This window comes from Palaemon carinicauda, chromosome 5, assembly GCF_036898095.1.
Source record: "Palaemon carinicauda isolate YSFRI2023 chromosome 5, ASM3689809v2, whole genome shotgun sequence".
Classification (NCBI taxonomy): Eukaryota; Metazoa; Arthropoda; class Malacostraca; order Decapoda; family Palaemonidae; genus Palaemon; species Palaemon carinicauda.
Genome location: NC_090729.1, coordinates 160,765,321 through 160,787,104, shown reverse-complemented (window position 1 = coordinate 160,787,104; position 21,784 = coordinate 160,765,321). Strand labels below are relative to the sequence as shown.

Here is a 21,784-nt window from a genome sequence, read left to right as displayed (position 1 = left end):
ACGTAGTTATCGTGTTGGCCGCCAGACCTTGATTATGAAGGTGGACAAAGAAGGACAGACAGAAGTTCATTGAAATCTCTTTCGGTCCTTTTGCTTTTACAAAAACAACCCACTTTTTCCAAGAAGACTCGTATTGGCTTCTCGTTGACTTTGACTTGTATTCTTCTAAGAATTCTATATTGCCTTCTGAGATCCCAAATCTTTTCCTAACCGCTAGGGCAAGAAAATCATGAAATGAAGGGTTCGGGTTCTCTGTGATAAATCGAAGGCAATTAACTTCTGAACCTTCTAAGATAGTCCTGGGTTCAGAACTATGGCCAGCCTCAGCTTCAGATCCTTCACTAAAGGGAACAAATTGCTCTTGGGCTACTTGGGAGCCAACAGAGCCACTCCTCCCTGGATGGATCTCAGCATATTGAGGACCTTCAGCAGGAGATCAGATGGGATGAACAAGAATTCCTGAGTACATCCCCTCTATACTAGAGACATGATGTCTGTGATCTCCATTAAAGGATCCTCGTATGGGGCTACATATCGAGGTAGTTTCTTGAAAACGCTCGTGATGAAGAGGTCGATCTGCAGCTCGGGGACTTGTTCCCATATGGGAGAGACTAGGTCTGCGTCTGTGGACCATTCTAACTCTCTCGGCTTTAGCCCGAGTAGAACATCCACTGTCACACTGCGGACCGATTGCACATGAACTGCGGACAGGTGCCATCCCTTTAGGTAAAGGATGGTTAACATCACCTAGACTGTATGAGACGTTCTCTAGCATTGTCGATTCTGACGTCTCACTGTCACTTCGGTGTCCCAGATCAGCCTTAGGAGGTCTGATCTGCGTGGAGAGAGTTTCCCCACCCATGATAGGACCAACATGGTCTTGGGACTTTTGGCCTTTGACCCTTGTTAGGGAAGCGATTAAGGAAGGACTGATATCGGTCTTTTTAGATCTCTTCGAGCCTTTGATACGTATCTTCTCCAGACTCTTAACGCATCTTTCAGCTGTGCTCTTAGCACTGGGTCTGTCACTATTGCGAACTAAAGAGAGTTCCGAACTCCTCCCTGTTAGCGTCTTGGAATCCTGACTGATTACCAGTCACTCTTGACCGACCCTGCGATCTCCTTTTATATCCCCAAGTGAAAGGAGAGTTGGTGTGACAGCAGGTTTCAATGGTTTTTCAGCCATTGAAGCCTTTGGGCTGGAGAGAATCGAGACTTCTTGAAGCTTATCTTGCATCCCCGATGTTCCGAGAACTGGATCACTTCCTTGGATGCTCATAGACCAGCCACTTTGGGTGCTGCCCACCCCAGCCTTTCGTCCAGGTACATTGTTGCCTGAACCATTTCTAGGCTTGGTTTTTGCGTGACTGAGTCTGCTAATCCCGTGAAGATACTTAGGACTGTCTAATCCGACAAGTATCTTTCCTAGGATATACGTTATCCTCTGTAACTTGAATCCTAGGTAGGAGGGGAGGGGGTGACTGACTGGAAGATGCCAATAGACATCTTTCAGGTCTGACAAAACTGCGAACACCCCTTTTTGAAACAGTGTCCTTATGTTCAGAAGGATTAACATTCTGAACTTGCTGTTTTATTTGAACTTGTTGAGTGGCGACAAGTCCAGAATGACAGTTTTCTTGATTCCTTCTCATGAACACCAAGCAGCCTTCCCTGGAATTTGATGGACTATACTTTCCTAACCACCTGTGTGCTCTAGAGCTCTAAGGTATACTCTTCCAGGAGGGTTTTGGAGTGTAGGAAGAGTTGAGGAAATGATGGTGGAGGCATGTCTATCTCCCATCTTGATTAGGCCTTGGACCCAAGGATCGAAGGTCCAGCGATCCTGAAGGAACCTCCCTCCTACCAGAAGCGTCTCTTTGCTTAGCCTGATCAGAAGGTTTACATATTCGACTGCTTGCCTGTGGCACTGCGGTCACTGCAACTGCGGGATGTTGTTGAACAGCCTGAGGGATATTTCAAGACTTTTCCGACTTCCTTTTAGGTTGGGGACCCACTACCATGGAAGACTTTCTCTTTGAAAAGATGCCCCACTTTTGGAGAAGTCCTATGTTCTCCGTGGTGGCCTTCTTAATCACCTTTCTAACTACCTCGTTTGGAAAGAGGTCTCTGCCCCAGATGTTGGAAGATATCAGCTTCCTGGTTTCGTGTTTCACTGTTGCGGCAGCGAACACAAACTCCCTAGAGGCTCTCCTAGCCTTCATAATGGCATAAAGGTCTTTTACTAAGGTGGCCATATGCATTTTGGCCAAGACCATAAGCATGTCTGGGGTACTTTGGTGGGTTGAACACAACTCTATGTAGTTTTGTAGGGATAGGGAGGCTGCAAGTCTCTCCTTTGTTTCTAGTTTGTTATACAAAAGAAACTCGGATAGTTTAGGGAGATTCTCACTAAACTGTCGACTGGTGACATCCGTGTCTAGTCATCCTACTGAAAAGGTTAAGTGGACTTCATTCTAATCCTTCTCCTGCCTGGGAAAGGCTAGTGACAGAGGCATGCACTCCTCGAGTGCAGGACATGGTCTACCTGCCTCCACTGCCTTGGCAACAAATTTAAATGCCTTCCACATCAAGGGGAATGATATTGAAGCAGGAGCAAGAAAGGAAGGGTGTCTGTTACCTTGTGTGAATACTTTCGACACCGAGTAACCCGCCTTTCTCAGGCTACTTGACAAGATAACCTGTGCCTTATCATGGTCGAGAACCATGACCTTCAGTTCCGTTTCTTTTCTTGACATTGGTTCATGTCTCAGTCGAATGAAACCATTAGGGAAAGTGTCAGAGCTTGGCCAAAACTGGATTTTGCCCAAAGGAACAGCACCCATTCTCCGAGATGTAGAGTTTGCCGTTTAAAATCGGCATAAGCTCCGCAAACCTCCAGGGATTGGTTTTGGAGCATGATGGAAGGTCTTGGTCTCTGGATCATTTGTATGACCCTTGGGGAGCGACAAGTGGAGCTTCACAGAGCTCTATCTTGCATTTCACTTCCTCTTTTTCATCTTGTTTGCAAAATTTTTCTATTAGACCTTTCATATGGGCCCATAATTGGTCCATTTCATCTAATAGAGGGGTAGAGGGTGAAGATGTCGATGTTAATGGCTCTAGAGCTGGTACAAAAGGAAGCATTCCAACCCGACATTATTCACCTCTTCCCGTGGGGGCTTCCTGCCCACCGTCTCAAGGGCCATCTGGCTGCAGGAAGGTGTGAATCGTACTTGGGACACACCACTATTTCTTTACTTGCATTTGGGAATAGTAAGTTACACATCCTATCATTAGGTAGGTATGGTCCCGGAGAGATTTTCTGGAAGCCTCTCACCCAGTTTCGTAGTTTGTTACAAGCTGCATCCCTAAACTCTATCGACTTGGGATTCTTGAAACCCTCGGACATTAAGGTCCGACATACATTGCACACTTGAGGGTTCCAATAATGTATGGATTTGGAAATAATATTGCAGGGGGCATGGAACCTGCATTTATTATGACCATAAAAACACTTACTCTTGATATTGCAGAAGACTGCAACACGTCATCTGGGGTTCCTCCTGTAAAGAAAGGAAACCAGAATGAGTATACAATTGATTATCTCACTGATAAGCAATATGTAAAAGTCATCTTTTAATAAAATAGCTTAGGATAGTAAGCTAGAAAGGGATAGCGGGAGACACATACTTGTGTATCCTCTGCAAGCAAATGCTGTTACCCCCCTCAGTATTAACTATAAGGAGATTCCTCTATCAAGGAACTCTAACGAAAGGGTTCTAACCCCTGGGGGTAGAGAGTATACAAGACACTGACCCTTTTTATTTTTTAACACTGTGGGGTAAGGATGACTGATTTCTAATCAGAGTATTGAAGGAATTCTATTCTTTTAATATAGGAACGGTCCCAGCAGAAGCCCGCACAAGGGTACCCAAAATATGTTAGAAACTAACTAGTGTATCATCATACTATAGTTTTCTGTTTGCAGTATATACTATATTGCAAAATACTGACTACTGTATAATTATATATAATGTAGTTCAGCCAGTGTGCTGCCATTGTGGCAAGCATCTGGGGCACAGTCCAGCCGGCCTGACGTCGACTGGACTAGGAAATATATATGTTTGTGTATCCTACCCAGCCCATTTGCTGTGACCTCCCTTACAATATTAAAATCATAGAGTTTCCTGACCAGGGAAACTCAAGGATAAGGGTTCTAACCTTTTAGGGTTAGAAGTGTAATACCACCAGCCCTTTAAAATATTTAATATTGTAAGGTAATATGAGACTAATTTCTAATCAGAATATTGAAGAAATTCTATTCTTTCAACATAAGATTGGTCCCAGCAAACACCCGGGCAAGGATACCCAAGATATATAGTAAAATAACTACTAGTATAATATATACAATAGTTTTTCTATCTGCAGTATATCCTATACTGCAAATATACTGACTACCTGTATAAACATATACTGTAATTCAGCCGGCTTAGCTAGTCCCTGCCAGCGCAGCCAGCATGCTAGCTAAAAGAGAGAGAGACAGCATGGAGTGAAGGTTGCCTTATTAGTGTGTATGCATACACCAATTAAGGATGTAAATGACTAATTTACTGCCTTTCTCCAGAAAGAAGGATCAAATGGAAGGGGAGAATGTAACATTCAGGCTTCCATCCAGCCCCAAGTACCATCGCCGGCAAGATCCGGTCGGCACATAGCCGGCAGGCTAGCACCCGGCAGCACTGGTACAGTCGGCATACTGCCGGCTGAGTCAGAACCTATCTGTGCCGGTCTGGCCGGCGGTACCCCAGCAACAGAACTTATGGCCAGCAGTCAAAGGGAGGACTGAAGAACCTTGGTGACAGAAGGGACTTCCCACCAACAGCCATCATGGCTGTCAGCAGCCGCCAACCGCCGGCAGCCGTCATGGCTTCCAACAGATGACATGGCTACCAGCAGCTTGCATAGCCACAAGCAGCCGTCATAGCCGCCGACAGTTTGTATAAAACATGGCCGCAGGCAGTTGTCATGGCTGCCAGCAGCTGGGGCCAGCCGGATAACAGCTGCATAGTAGGAGTCTGGCCGGTTCCCGCAATCCACCGGCAACAGTGAGGTTGCAGGACGACGGCCCAAAGAAAAACAATGGCTTGGCCACCACAAAAGAACAGAGGGGGAGGGAAAAGGGTCCTGTATGAAGAGTGGAAGGAGCCGGCAAGGTTGCCGGTCCTACACACCCTTAAGAAACTCTGTTTCAGTATTGGCGCCATCCTAGGCGGCAGGAGAATTCTATTCTCCAACCTAGGGTCTGCCAATACAGTTAAGGGGACGGCAGCAGTGCCGCCTCCACTCAACAAGGGAGAAACAGAGTTCCAGTGCCGGCACCATCCTAGGCCTCAGAAGAAAAACGACTCTTCAGCCTAGGGTCTGCGAGCACAGGACTAGTCTACTAGACCACAGGGAGAAGGTGGCGGCATCATACAACCACTTCAGGTGCGGCCTAGCGAGGGCTAGCCTCCTATGTCGGCAGCCTAGCCGGCAGGGGAATGACTGCACAAGACTAATCACTCTGAGGTTCTGACCGAATCCCAAAACCTGCTATCTGCTGTTAAGGGAAGAGACAGAAAACCCTAGGCTAGTCATGCATGAATGAAAGCTCGTGGCACAACCCACTAGGGTTGTAGCTTAAGGCTACACTCAGAGGGAAAGAGAGATTACCCTTAAATCTCTACTAGAGACGAGTATCGGTTATATAATAATTCTAGGAGATATCAATCTCCGATGAATTGATAAACCAATACACGAGGGTAACCGGAGAAATGTCGAAAGTATACTATATCGCCTAGGTTAGGTTACCTAGGCAAGACGAGATCTCGGTTACCTAAATCACCGAAACTCTGACATATACGATCGACATAGAAAAAGGAGAATTATGCATATAAATATCTCTACAAGTATAAATTGCCTAAATAGCTTTCACGATTGAATTATTAATGCTATTTTAACCGGGAATGTCGTTCTACTAACTAAATAACACAAGCCTAACGAACGACAGCGCCCATGGCGCCTCCGGTAACAGGCCTAGCTCCTAATCACAATAAATTACTCTAATTTCACTGTGAGACAGGAGCTAAAATACACGCAATGTAAATAATCAATACTCAACTTTCCAGAGGCGAAAGAAGCTGGAGATTGCATAATAACCCTTGAAAATCGATCGAAAAGGTCAGATCAACAGGGAACACCACCGTGCGAAATCGCTACAAAATTAGGAATGTCCGCCATATTGGATATGGCGCTGTTGTGATACTCAATAGTAGTATGGGAACTAGGGTAACGTTGATACGGCTCCCCTTCTAATTCTGCCACTTTCCCCCTCGAAGCGTAAACACTATTGGGGGTGCAGATTGCTATGTCCGTGTCAAGAATATGTCCCCTGATATTATGCAATACGAGAAAAAATTTAAGGATATTCGTGCCAGGAGTTAGAATTCTGGAGACCTAAAGGTAAAATTCTCTGGGAATATCACTGTAGTACATATATCCCTTAGGAAGCTACTAATAGGAACTTCCATCAGGACAACATGGCTTGAGCTCATATATATATATATATATATATATATATATATATATATATATATATATATATATATATATATATATATATATATATATATATATATATATACATATACATATAGTAATCCCTCACCACTTCGCGCCTCAAGTTTCGCGTCCTTAGTGCATCGCGGATTTTTCAATAAAATTCATCAAAAATTGAGAAAAAATGGTGCAAAAGTTACGCGGGCACTAGCAGAAGGCTGGGAGATTACATTAGAACATCAGGTATAAACAACACTGAGATGGCGCGCAACTCAAAAACCACCTCTCTGATTCGCTGGTCATCTCGGCTCCGGAATCTCGTAAGCTTATTGGCTGAGCTGCTGAGACGCTTTATCCAGCATCTCTCCCTGCCGAGAACCCCATAAAGGGAGACCGCATTCATTGTTATCTTTCGTCTGTGTTTCTTAGTCTTGCCTCGTAGAACTTATAGCTGTTCTCGTGCTTTTTCAGTGCGAAATAGTGCTAGTGATGCTCTTAAAAATGGCTCTTAAAAGTCCTCTACCCTCTACATCCTCTAGTGAACCCAAGAAGAAGAGAAAAATGATGATGGTGAATGAGACAGTGAAATCATTGGACATGCTTAAGGCAGGCAGTAGCTATGCGTTTGTTGCCCACATTAACGGACTGAATGATTGATTGATTGACTGAATCGACGGTTCGCTACATAAAAAATGTTGAAATGAAAATCCATAAAAAACTGCCTCAATAACGTTCTCCAAAGACACTAAGCGCATTGTGACTCCTCATAATAAGAGGATTGTGCAAATGGAGAATGCGTTATCAATGTGGGTATCGGACTGTCAGGAAAAGAAGGTTAGTCTCGATACCAACATGATTCAAACCAAAGCCAAAACCCTGTATGATAGCCTAGTTCCTGAAGAAAAAATGAGCGAAAACGACGAAAAAGATGATCCTGCCCTACAACAAAAACGTGATTTTGTTGCCAGCAAGGGCTGGTTCGTGAAATTCAAGAGGAGGTTTGGCCTTCGCAGTGTTCCTTTGTATGGGGAGGCCGCCTCGGCAGAACAAGAGGCAGCTCTTCGTTACGTCGAGGACGAGTTCCCGAAATTAATTAAAGAGGGTGGTTATCTCCAGCAGCAGGTGTTCAATACGGATCAGACTGGCATCTTCTAGAAGAGAAAGCCGTCCTGGACGTTCCTTTACATGGACGAAGTGGAGAAGCCCAGTTTCAAGGCCCAAAAAGATTGAGTCACTCTCCTTATGTGCGGGAATGCCGTGGGCTTCATGCTTAAGCCCGGCTTAATTCATAGGTCCTTGAATCCTTGGGCTTTGAAAAACAAAGCCTTGCTGCCTGTCTACTGGATGAGTAATAAAAAGGCATGGATAACCAAAGCCCTCACACTCAACTGGTTCGTGAATTGCTTCATCTCAAAGGTGAAGCTGTACCTCGCGGAAAATGGGCTGCCCTTTAAGGTCCTCCTCTTGATGGACTGTGCAGGAGGACATGCAATGGACCTCCCTTACAAAGGGGTCCAGGTGGAGTTCCTGCCCCCTAACACCACTTCCTCAAAAAACCAATTACTCAGGGGGTCATTCGGGCCTTCAAGGCCCACGATGGAGGGCCTCATCTCCTCCATCGACGAAGGCGACGAGGACTTCAGCCTCTATGAGTGATACTAACATTCCTATTGAATCTCAGAATATCTTACCTAGACAGTCACAGTACTACTTATCACACGCACACAGGTTGCTCAGGCCGCATCAGTGCGACACACAAATTTTTACCGAGGTGTCAGGGTGTATCTTACTTACAGGCCAAGCCGTAAAACCCCAGGGTAATGACTAAGCATGTAAAAAGGCTTCTACTCTCCTAATGGGTGAGCCCTCTCTAATACATAGTGTGAGGTTTGTAGGAGTGTCGGAACAAATGACCAATTTGAAAGTAATTTATATTTTTCCTAAGGTATAAAAACCTGGAGCTATTTATACAGATTGCCCTGTTATCAGTCCTACCTGTAATCAAAAGTGGATCGAATACACTGTTGTGAGTGAGAGGGGTAGATGGCAACTACCACTACCCCTCACTAACCCCCTGCTAACCAACGGGTTGGGTAGTTGCCACCTCGCTTGAAAGTCTCAATGGTTAGTCTTCCAGCTTTGCTGAAAGATAATTCCTAATAAATAGCTCCAGGTTTGTATACGATAGGAAAATTACAAATGACTTTTCAAATTTTTCATATTAGTGTTAATGCTAATTTAAAGAAAAATATATATTTTTCTCATCAATGAAGATATGACAAACTTACCTCCAAATTTCCACTGAAGATCAATGAGTTCCTCCTTTGAATTTCCATTCAATTCATTTTTTGCTATCGAATCCTTCAAGAGGTCAAGCTGTCAATGGTAAAAAGAAGTACTTGCAATGGCTTACAAAATAAATTTCTTAATCTATGTATACATTAAAAAAAAATGAATAGTTACTTAAGATTTATGTAATGCAATACATTACCATAATTTCTAGGTTATGCAGAGAGCAAAAGGCAAAGATAAACAAGTAGAGTTTCACAAAAAAGTACATTTCTCTCTTACTTATACAGTACATCCTGCCCACTTATATTACTTTGGAGTTACTTAAAAAAGAAATAAGTACATTGTTTTCCCAAAATAAGTATTCCACAGCCCAGATTGATCCTTTACTCTCTCTGTCATTCATAAGCTTCGGTGGGCTAAAAATGTGAAATCTATGCAATGGGTGGGATTCTGTCCAGGTCATTGGGTTTACAAATGATAAACACAATAGTATTAACTTTACATTTTTTCATATAGTGAACAAATCCAATGCTGCACTAATGTAGTCCATGTTGTATGAAAAACACATATAACTCATCAGCACTTATCCAATTAGAGATCCAAATAAAATTTTGATATGCAAACTCAAGAATTTTCTTTCAAAACCTAAGAATATGCCAGAAGGTTTTTATTCAAAATGGCAAAAAATTTTCAATTTTATACTAGTAATTAGGAAATTATTTCTTGTCTGAACAAGAAGTAGCAATGTTCGATGCAGATTAGATTAGCTGTTAAGAGCTTATAAAGTAAGACAGTTATGATAAAAAATCAATGATAAGGTTAGCTAATTTCTTGTCTGTCCACTTTGTGTCCATGAAATAATAAGCTGCTTCCATCAGTGTAACATGGGGCAAAATGGTCGACAACTCTATCTCTAGAACACTGTAATCCTTTTAAAATAAAAAGATGTAGAAGCAATCATTACTTGGCATATAATGACATTAATAAGGCTAACTCATGATCTAAAAACCATTCTTAATCCATAAGGACTGCTTTCAGCCAAAATGATATGATGTTCATGGATATAGAAACTGCTATGCTAAAAACTGAGAAATATAACAAATTTGAAAGTAATTTGTATTTTTCCTAATGATAACCTTGAGCTCTTTATTAGGAATATACTTTCAGCAAAGCTAAAAGACTAGCCATAAAACTTTAGCAAGATACTACCGCTAGAGTGTTATGGGGTACTTTGACTAGCCAGACAGTACTACATTGGATCCTTCTCTCTGGTTACGGTTCATTTTCCCTTTGCCTACACACACAATGAACAATCTGGCCTATTCTTTACATATTCTCCTCTGACCTCATACAACTGACAACACCAAACAATTCTTCTTCACCCAAGGGGTTACTGCACTTGGATAGTGCCATAGCCTCTGTATCATGGCCTTCCACTGTCTTGGGTTAAAGTTCTCTTGCTTGAGGGCACACTTAGGTACATAATTCTTATTTCCTCTTGTTTTGTGAAAGCTTTTAGTTTATATAGGAGATACATGTTTTAATGTTGTTACTGTTCTTAAAATATTTTAATTTTCCTTGTTTCCTTTCCTCACTGGGCTATTTTCCCTGTTGGAGCCCCTGGGCTTATAGCATCCTGCTTTTCCAACTAGGGTTGTAGCTTAGCAATTATTAATAATAATAATAATAATAAAAATAATAATAATAATAAATAATAATAATAATAATATTAATAATAATAATAATAATAATAATAATAATAATAACTACTCCACCACTAGTTAGTGGGGGATAGGGGGGGGGGGTAGCTGGCTACCCCGCTCACACACACACCGGTGCTGTCTCATCACTTTTGATTGCATCCAGGACTTACAAGGGGATAGGTGATAGAGGGCCAAATTTGTATAAAGAGCTCAAGGTTTGTATCATAAGGAAAAATGTTATTTTCCTTAGTAAAATAAATTTTTGAATATACTTACCCGATGATCATATAGCTGCATCCCTGCTGCCCGACAGAAAAAACCTACGGGCGGAATACGCCAGCGATCGCTATACAGGTGGGGGTGTACATCAACAGCGCCATCTGTCAAGTAGGTACTCAAGTACTCGATGTCAACAAAGAACCAATTTTCTCCTCTGTCCCACTGGTTCTCTATTGGGGAGGAAGGGTGGGTCCTTTAATTTATGATCATCGGGTAAGTATATTCAAAAATTTATTTTACTAAGGAAAATAACATTTTTCAATATCAAACTTACCCGATGATCATATAGCTGATTCACACCCAGGGGGGTGGGTAGAGACCAGCATTACAAGTTGACATTATGAGCTAAGTATTCCGTATTTCATTTTAGCAGTTATTCAAAATAACAAGCATAAAATAAATAAGTACCTGGTAAGGAAGACGACTTGAACAATTATTCTGCCTTTTTAAGTACGTCTTCCTTACTGAGCCTCGCGATCCTCATAGGATGCTGAGCGACTCCTAGGAGCTGAAGTATGAAGGGTTGCAACCCATACTAAAGGTCCTCATCAAAACCTCTAATCTAGGCGCTTCTCAAGAAATGATTTTGACCACCCGCCAAATCAAGTAGGATGCGAAAGGCTTGTTAGCCTTCCGGACAACCCAAAAATATTTCAAGAGAAAGATAAAAAGGTTCTGGAATTAGGGAATTGTAGTGGTGGAGCCCCCACCACTACTGCACTCGTTGCTACGAATGGTCCCAGAGTGTAGCAGTTCTCGTAAAGAGACTGGACATTCTTAAGATAAAAGACGCGAACACTGATTAGCTTTTCCAATAGGTTGCGTCGAATATATTTGCAGAGATCTATTTGTTTAAAGGCCACGGAAGTTGTGACAGCTCTAACTTCGTGTGTCCTTACCTTCAGCCAACTTGGTCTTCCTCATTCAGAAGGGAATGAGCTTCTCGTATTAACAGTCTGATAAAATAGGATAAAGAATTCTCTGACATAGGCAAAGATGGATTCTTAACTGAACACCATAAAGCTTCAGACGGGCCTCGTAAAGGTTTTAAAATAGAACTCAAGAGCTCTTACAGGACATAATACTCTTTCTAGTTCATTTCCAACCATACGATAAGTTTGGAATATCGAACGATATTGGTCAAGGCCGAGAAGGCAGCTCGTGTTTGGCTAGAAAACCAAGATGTAGAACATGTAGCCGTTTCGGATGAGAATCCGATGTTCTTGCTGAAGGCATGAATCTCACTGACTCTTTTAGCTGTGGTTAAGCATATCAGGAAAAGAGTCTTAAAGGTGAGATCTTTCAGGGAGGCTGAATGAAGTGGTTCGAACCTGTCTGACATAAGGAATCTTAGAACCACGTCTAAATTCCAACCAGGTGTAACCAAACGACGCTCCTTCGTGGTCTCAAAAGACTTAAGGAGGTCCTGTAGATCTTTATTGTTGGAAAGATCTAAGCCTCTGTGACGGAAGACTGATGCCAACATGCTTCTGTAACCCTTGATAGTGGGAGCTGAAAGAGATCGCTCTTTCCTCAGAAATAAGAGGAAGTCAGCTATTTGAGTTACAGAGGTACTGGTCGAGGATACGGATACTGACTTGCACCAGTTTCGGAAGATTTCCCACTTCGATTGGTAGACTCTAAGGGTGGATGTTCTCCTTGCTCTAGCAATCGCTCTGGTTGCCTCCTTCGAAAAACCTCTAGTTCTCGAGTCTTTCGATATTTTGAAGGCAGTCAGACGAAGAGCGTGGAGGCCTTGGAGTACCTTCTTTACGCGTGGCAGACGTAGCAGGTCCACCCTTAGGGGAAGTGTTCTGGGAACGTCTACCAGCCATCGAAGTACCTCGGTAAGTTATTCTCTCGCGGGCCAGAGGGAAGCAACTAGCGTCAACTTTGTCCCTTCGTGAGAGGCGAACTTCTGCAGTACCTTGTTGACAATCTAGAACGGAGGGAATGCATATAGATCTAGATGAGACCAATCTAGTAGAAAGGCATCTATAAGAACTACTGCTGGGTCCGGGATAGGTGAGCAAAGTATTGAGAGCCTCTTGGACATCGAGGTTGCGAAGAGATCTATGGTTGGCTGGCCCCAGGTGACCCAAAGTCTCTTGCATACATCCTTGTGGAGGGTCCAATATGTTGGAATTATTGTCCCTTCCTACTGAGACAATCTGCTAAGACATTCAAGTTGCCTTGGATGAAACTCGTTACTAGAGAAAAGTCTAGACCTGTTGAACAGGAGAGGAGGTCATTTGCGAACTCGTACCATGTCAGAGAGTAGGTCCCTCCTTACTAGGAGATGTACATCAAAGCAGGGAGTTGACCGTGTTCACCTCCACCACTTTGCCTTGAAGGAGAGACCTGAAGCTTTTCCAGGTCAGACGTACTGCCAGAAGCTTCTTGCAGTTGAAATGCATTGTCCTTTGACTCGAGTTCCATAATCCCGAGCATTCCCTACCGCCTAGGGTCGCACCCCAGCCTACGTCCGATGCGTCTGAGAAGAGAACGTGGTTGGGAGTCTGAACAGTCAGGGGAAGACCCTTTCAAAGGTTGATAAAGTCCTTTCATCAAGTCAGACCAGACTTATCTTTCCGGAAACCGGGATCGAGACCGCTTCTAGCGTCTTGTCCTTTTCCAGTGAAGAGCTAGATGATACCGAAGAGGACGGAGGTGTAGTCTTCCAAGTGACACCAATTGAACCACGGATGACAGTGTCCTAACCAGACTCATCCACAGCCTGACAGGGCCGTGTTCCTTCTTCAGCATCTTCTGGATGGATAGCAGGGCTGGGGGTTGATCGTCTTGTTCAGCCATGTCCTCATCAGAGGGTTCCTCATCCGAAACTGATGAGGAAACGGCAACGGAGTGGGCAACGTCTGACTCGCTGAATCCGGTCGCACTGGTGGATGCGTGACGGAGCCGGACACAAGATCATGGTACTGCTGCACAGTCTGTGAACTGTCAACCATGGGGACGCGAGGAAGTACAGCGACAACCCGAAACTGTCTAGACTGTCTGGGTTGTGCAGACAACCCCCTACCGGGTTGCTGAGGTTGCCGCACTGCGTCACAACAAGTCACCTCTGCTGGTTGTTGAACGTCTTCCTAGTGACACACTGAACGTCCACAACCACCTCCGAGAGTCGCTTAACGTCAACGTGCGACTGGCAACCCACCCTGGGTCACACCGGTGGAGGAACCATCTCAACTGGCGGACGTGAGTAGGATACCTCAGCGTCAACAGGGCGTACAACCAACCGGTAGGAAGGTTGTTGGCTAGAAGGTTCTTCTCCGTAAAAGATCCTCTATCAAGGACTAAGCTTGGACTGCATGTCTTGCAACAAAGCCCATTAGGGTCTATGGGAGCAGGTGTGGCAAGAGACGGGGTTAGCGACTGAAGCGGAACCATTTACCATCCCTGGAAGCATGTTATGCTTTAATTAAAGTCCATAGGAGGCTAAGCAGCTTAAGGCTCCTCTCCAAATGACAGAGTCCTCAAGGGAATATCAGAAGGAGGGAGAACAGCACTTTCTCATCTACAGGAACCATGTCCGAGAAAAGCTAGGTTATCTCAGTGAGGGTTTCACTGGTGCATAAGCAGCAGACCAGAAGGCAACGTTATGTAACTGCTTGACAGTCTGTGAACTGTCAAAAACTGAACTGTCAACTACAACAGGTGCGTGAGGACATACAGCACTGGTGCATCAGTAGCAGACCAGAAGGCAACGTCATGTAACTGCTTGACAGTCTGTGAGCTGGCAACAACCAAAGCTGTGTGGGGAAGCCTCAACTCCTGACTGACTAGTCTGCTGCGGGCGAGTGGCGGTAACCACAGTGGGTTGCGGAGGCTGACACACCGTGTCAAAACACGGCAGCTTGTGGTAGCTCACGCACGGCAACGGAGTGCTCCGTGTGTCTGTGGGAGTCAGCATGCGTCTGGCAGGGTCGACTGCGCATGGGTGGAGGAGCTCTCACAACAAGAGTGTGGGAGCAGGCAGCCATGCTGGGCGCACACCCGTGGCAGGCTGTAGGCCAACGGGTGCATCGTCAACCTTCTCCGCAGTCGGAGTGTGGGAGCAGGCAACAACCAAAGCGGAGTGGTGGTGCGTGGTGGGGACTGCCGTGGGTTGCGGAAACTAACGCATCGCGTCAAAACACGGCAGCTTGACTCCACCTTCCCACTGCTGATGCGGTAGCTCACGCATGTTAACGGAGGGAGCCGCACGTCGGCTAACGTTAACATGCGTCTGGCAGGGTCGATCGCGCATCGGAGGTGGAGCTCTCCGCAGCCGGAGTGTGGGAGCAGGCAGCCTCAGCGTGAGCTGGGCGCACAACCGTGGCAGGTTGTAGGCTAACGAGAGCAGTGTAAACCTTCTCCGCACGAAACTCCTGCATAACCGCAGCTAACTGAGTCTGCATAGGCTGCAGTAAAGACCACTAGAGTCTACAAAAGACGGCAACAAACGGAGCTACTGTCCGTTGTGACTGAGGGTCTAAAACAGCTGGTGCGGCAACAGACGGAGTTACTGCCTGTTGCGGTACCGCCTTGCCTCTCTTGGGAGGTGTGCAGTCGTCGGATGACTGCAGCGAGTCCGAACTGACCCAGTGGCTACACCTAGGCCGTTGGACTAGCGCGGAAGGGACCGACTTGCACTTAAAAAGCTGCAAGATTTGGTCCATGGTTTCTACGAGAAACCTCTTCCGCAGACGAGGAATAAATGGGCTCTCTCGTCTTTGTGTGGGTGGGGCGATCACGTGGGCAACGTGTGTAGATACACCCGAAACCACGGAGGGAAACGTCTGTTCGTCGATCAAGGCCTGTGGAACCCATAAGTCGTTCGACATTACTTCTCCCCTGGGCTTGGGAGCTTGTAAGAGGTATCGGACTAGGTGAACAACTGGCACGAACAGACGAACCCTCGGACGCAACACTGTAACACTTTGCGCATAACACTTTATCACTTTTGATTTTCTGTTTGCACTTATTTCACTGAAATCGAAACTTTAACTGATTTCTACCTGAAACACGCAATCCTATCCTTCATTAAAAGGTAGTAATTGCGAAAACAGTTATACAATGCAACAGAAAAACATAATTAAAGATAAAGAATTCAGTGGCTGGAAAAGAGACTAAACATTAGATCAAATAAACTACGTTTAAAATCTCTCACCGCATAAAGCCTGGGAACAAGAATAAAACTCTAGAAACGTTTTACCTTCTTCCCCTACAGCGACTAGGGAGAAGAGTAAAAAACGAGACCAACGTTACCCGCTTGAACGAAACGTTTATTCTCCTCTCTCTCCCTCCGTCTCTATCTCTCTCTCTCTTCTCTCTTGACTTAGAACCTGAGAGAAGAGCCCAATTATATATCGTTAAAACATATTATTTGCTAAAGGAAAAAACTGAAAGGTTTCCCAAATAAAATGTTCCTTTATTTAGAATTTAAACCATTTAAGCTAAGAAAGAATGAACGAAACGCTAGAATCGGTTTACTCTTACTGCAACGTGAAACCGTGAAAAACTCTCTCTCTATCGTAACGATAGAGCGCATGTTGAACGTTCTGAACGTCAACAACTGCGGAGACTAAACTAAACGTTAGTTCATCTTTGAAAACAGTACGAGACTATCAAAGAAATTCTTTCATAAAACATTAAAATTAAAAAAGTATTAAATTCTTAAAAGGTAAATACGATATGACGGGCTCAATGTTAATTAACTTCGGTTCCAAGTAAGGACCGCCTACTATTAGGAAAGGTCGCATATAAACAAACATAAAAATTAATTTATAAGTTTATAATAAATGGAAAGTTAATCGAAGAGGCCTATAAAGGCGGAGAGATATAAAATAAATAGATCTATAACTAGATAAGCAAAATTACCAAAAACCTAAACACACTTCCGTCTAAGGGAAGGGTCGGCCATTTAAAAGTGAAAGGGAGTCCATACTCTCTTCGTCACCAACACTTCCGTCTAAGGGAAGGGTCGGCCATTTAAAAGTGAAAGAGAGTCCATACTCTCTTCGTCACCATAATTAAATCTATCCAAAACGAGTTCAAGTTTTGAAATGAAGATAAAACCCTGCATAGCGAAAGCTCAAAACTGGAATAGTGTACTTCACCAAATCGTTGTGAAAACAAATCCAGTTAGGGACGGCGTATTTAGTAGGTCTTGCCTGTGGCACGACAGAGGGAAAATTGATTCTTTGTTGACATCGAGTACTTGAGTACCTACTTGACAGATGGCGCTGTTGATGTACACCCCCACCTGTATAGCGATCGCTGGCGTATTCCGCCCGTAGGTTTTTTCTGTCGGGCAGCAGGGATGCAGCTATATGATCATCGGGTAAGTTTGATATTGAAAAATACAAATTACTTTCAATTTTGTCATTTGTTTCAAAAGTAAATACACACAGTAATGCCTCACAACACAAAATTACCTTCGTCTGGAGTGGGTTGTGTAACGTGAATTTTTCGTGTTGTGAGCCACATTTAACACGTAAATTTCCTAATTTGTTCCAAACCCTACAAAACAACACATCAAATCTTATAATATAGCTACAATATAACCCAAATGAAATGCTGTACAGCCAAATACATTTGCACCATTCAATATACCTAAACTAACTGTTAATAATAGTAAATTTAGTTATCACAACATAATGTATAATAAATGAAAAATAATACAATAAACGGATTTTGAGCGAAGCGAAAAATCTATTTTTGGGTGAGATAGCCATGTCGTCCTGATGGAAGGTTCCTTTCAGTAGCTTCCTAGGGTATATTTGACTACAGTGATATTCCCAGAGAATTTAACTAAAGGTCTCCAGAATTCTAACTCCTGGCGTGAATATCCTTAAAGTTTCCTTTTAGGATATTGCATAATATCAGGGGACGTATTCTTGACACGCCACATAGCAATCTGCACCCCGCATAGCGTTTACGCTTCAAGGGGGAAAAGTGGCAAAGTAAAAGAGGAGCCGTTACAAAATTCTCCTCCTCCGTTACTGTTTGAGTACTCAGATGGCGCCACAATCGTCAGCCATCTTTATTCCTTTGTAGCGTTAAGCCAGTACTTTTAGATACAGTAATATCAGGAGGGAGCCTGCCAAAGCCTTTCATAGAAAGAAGGGCGGGTCCATCAGGACGACATGGCTATCTCACCCAAAAAGCTGTTTTTTGGGCTCAGGCCATGTCGTCCTGATGGAAGTTTACCAGAGCATTAATGTATCGTGGATTTCCCAGTCGTGCCTTTCGACTTCAAGACAATCTTTCCATGGTCCTTTAGACTTAAGAGACCTAAGACATTACTGCTATATGTCATTTCTGCTAATCATATACTATGCTAGTGCTTCCTGCCCCCTACAGGGAAGAGTCAAGCTAGACTCGGAACAAGTCTCGAAGTTGCATATTTTATGTAACCCACCTAGCATCAAAAGAGACATGCAGGTCTCACTGTATGTCATTAGCCAAAGTTTGTATTTAGTGTTGGAACACGTTACATCTGGCTAGCAAGGTTTGTATAAGTGTAGGAACAAAGTTATTACTTTTGTTCAATTACTTCATGCAAAATAAAGGGTTTAAATAAATGCTCTCATATAGGCTTTATTAGAAATGTTTGGGCGAAATAAGACGCACAAAACCCTTAGTCATTTATTGTCAACCAATAAATAAAGTTCAGACTACATTTGCAACAATGTAAAAAATGTAAATGAAAATCATTTCATAACATAGACAAGATAAAATAAATCAGAAAAGTTTGTTTTATCTGAAAAATAAAACTTTGCCACCTCACATGAAAATTTTTGTTTTAGAAATTTTAATGTCTTTCTGAGAATTTATCTATTTACACTTGTGTAATAAACACATGGCACTAGTGTTCAGTCTATGTTATATCACCTTAGTATATTGGAACAGTCCTCAATGTCATCGTGATGACATCTCGCTACCATGTTGCACTATAAAGTGCTAGCATGCACACCCTTTAGAATTACAGTCCCTCATAATTCACTGTTCCTCGCAGCACTAAGCGACAGGTTTTACCACACTACCTGCCGCTACCACGAAACGCTTTAATTCCATAGTGTTCAAAGAACACCCTGGATGACTTCCATCCAGTAAACGAGTGAAGAATCTCAAAAGTCCATAAGCTGGAAGAAATTTAGCGAAGAAGCAATCTTCCTAGGATCATGACCTGCGGGTGTACTGTAAGGATCCGCTCTGTGAATAAAGTAGGTGATCTTCGCCCTTAGTTGTTTTAGTGATAGGTTTGAAACAGATGTTTCTCCTTTAAAGAGCTGTCCTCCCCTGAAGTCTGAAGTTCTGCAAAGATAGACCTTTAGACACTCCACTGGACACAGCGAGACATCTTCCTTCAGAGGGCAGATTCTCCAGGGACCCCACCTCTTAGTGGGTAGCTCATTCTTGGCGAGAAACGTTGGGTCAGGAAAAAGGTTTAGCTCACCCATTTCAGCAAACTGGATATGGCCTTCGTCTCTAGACAAGGCCACTATTTCACTAACTCTAGCCCCTGAGGCTAGAGCAAACAAGAAAATAACTTTCAGAGTCAAATCTTTCAAAGAGAAAGCCTCATTGTCCAAACTTGAGGCAAAATGTACCACCTTATCAAGAGACCACGAGATGGGCCTTGGAGGTGCTGCCGGAAGTCTGGCACAGGCCTTAGGAATTTTATTAAAAATTTCATTACTGTATACAAGTCTATCTGGAAGGCATATAATAAGGGTCTTGTCAAGGCAGATTTACACGTAGTTATCGTGTTGGCTGCTAAACCTTGCTCATGAAGGTGAATAAAGAAAGACAAACAGAAATCCATCGAGATTTCCTTTGGATTCTTTGCCTTGACAAAAGCCATCCACTTCTTCCAGGATGACTCGTATTGCCTTTTGGTAGATTTAGACTTGTATTCCTCCAAGAAGTCAATACTTTCTTTCGAGATCCAAAACCTTTTCTTTACTACTAGGGAGAGAAAATCATGATGAAGATCTCAGGTTTTCTGTAATGAAGCAAAGACAATCGACTTCTGAACTTGTTGAGACAGAACTGGGTCCGGCAGAGGAATCAGCCTTGGCTGTGATTCCAAAATCAAGGGAACCAGTTGCTCCGGGGTGCCATGGCCTCCAAAATGTTGAAGTGAAAGATCTTGAACAGAGAGGACCAAGTTCCCTGAGTTCTGCGCTGATGGGAGTGACCGCCCCATCCTTCCAATGATGCATCCGTTTGGATGACAACTGAGGGTGGAGGCGGCTGTAGAGGTATTGACCTCTTGAACTTTCCGGCCTCTGACCATGGCTTGAGAAGTGATTGTAGCCGAATCGGTAGTGGTCTTCTTAGATCTCTTCGAGCGTTTGATGCGTATCTTCTCCAGACTCCTGATGCATATTTTAGCAGTGCTCTTAGCACTGGGTCTGTCACTGAAGCAAACTGGAGGGAGCCCAGCACTCTCTCCTGTTGGCGTCTTGAAATCCAACTGGATTTTAGAAGTCTCTTGACAGATCCAGCTATCTCTCTCCTCTTCTTTAATGGAATGGAGAGGCGATGTGACTGTAAGTCCCAATGTATGCCTAGCCATTGGAACTTCTGAGCTGGAGATAGTCGAGACTTTTTGGTGTTAATTTTGAATTCTAGATTTTCCAGGAACTGGATCACCTTCTTGGATGCTTGCAAGCATTCCACTTCCGATACTGCCCACACCAGCAAATCGTCCAGGTATGACACCACCTGCACACCTTGTAGGCGTAGTTGTTGAACGACTGCTTCTGCAAGCTTCGCGAAGATCCTTGGGGCTATGTTTAGTCCGAAGGGCATGGCTTTGAAAACGTACTTTCTTTTTTGTAGCCTGAATCCTAGGTAGGAGGAGATCTGGCGATACATCGGAATGTGCCAATAGGCATCCGCCATGTCTATGGAGACTGTGTATGTCCTTTTGGGCAATAGGGCCCTTATGTGTTGAAGGGTTTACATCTTGAACTTCTTGTTCTCGATAAACTTGTTGAGAGGAGACAAATCCAGAATGACTCTGAGTTTGTCCGAGTCCTTTGGAACACAAAACAGCCTTCCTTGGAATTTGATGGACTTTGCCCTCTTGATCACCCGTTTGCTCAAGAGCTCCTGGACGTATTCTTCCAGAACGGGGGTGGAGTGTTGGAAGAACTGAGGAAATGCTGGTGGAACTGTCTTCCAGCTCCATCCTGGTCCATTCTTGATTATGCTGTGGGCCCAAGGATCGAAGGTCCAACGATCCCGGAAGAGTCGGAGTCTTCCTCCTACCGGAAGCATCTCATTGCTTCTGGTTTCCGGAGGGCTTGCCTCCTCGACCGCTTGCTCCCCTACCTCCTCTTCCTCTAGAAGGACGTCAAGAGGAATCTCTACCTCAGCCTCTACCTCCTGGGCGAAAGGTAGTGGTCTGCCTCTCATAGGCGGGAGTAAAAGCTGGTGACTGAGTCACCACTGGCTGGGGTACTAACTGGTATGTAGGTTGGGGCTGTGCCACCATCTGTAGCGCCGCGGTCACGGGAAGTTGTTTCTTAGCAGGGCGAGCTGGCACTCTTGGTCTTTTTGTCTTCTCTTCGGTTGGGACCCTCATCCGGAGAAGACTTCCTTTTTGCTGACATGCCCCACTTCTGGAGAAGGTTCCTATTCTCCGTGGCGGCCTTGTCAACAATTTCCTTAACTAGATCATTCGGAAACAGATCTTTCCCCCAGATGTTGGAAGATATCAACTTCCTGGGCTCGTGTTTGACTGCAGCCGAAGCAAACACGAATTCTCTACAATCCCTTCTTGCCCTAACAAAGCTGTAGAAATCCTTCGTAAGGGTTGCCAAATGTGTCTTGGCCAAGACCATGAACATGTCTGAGGTTCTTTGTTCGCTGGCCATTGCCTCCATGGACACCTGGAG

The 21,784-nt window shown here is 44.0% G+C and overlaps 1 protein-coding gene across 2 annotated transcripts in view; it reads right to left on the bottom strand.

Moving 5' to 3' along the window:
• Positions 1–21,784, bottom strand: part of LOC137641573 (COMM domain-containing protein 6-like) — a 93,235-nt gene that overhangs the window by 27,205 nt on the left and 44,246 nt on the right. For both annotated transcript variants that reach the window (XM_068374270.1, XM_068374269.1), the window contains one exon: positions 8,886–8,973. In XM_068374270.1, coding sequence (XP_068230371.1) covers positions 8,886–8,973 — 88 coding nt within the window. The remainder of the gene's footprint in view (positions 1–8,885; positions 8,974–21,784) is intronic.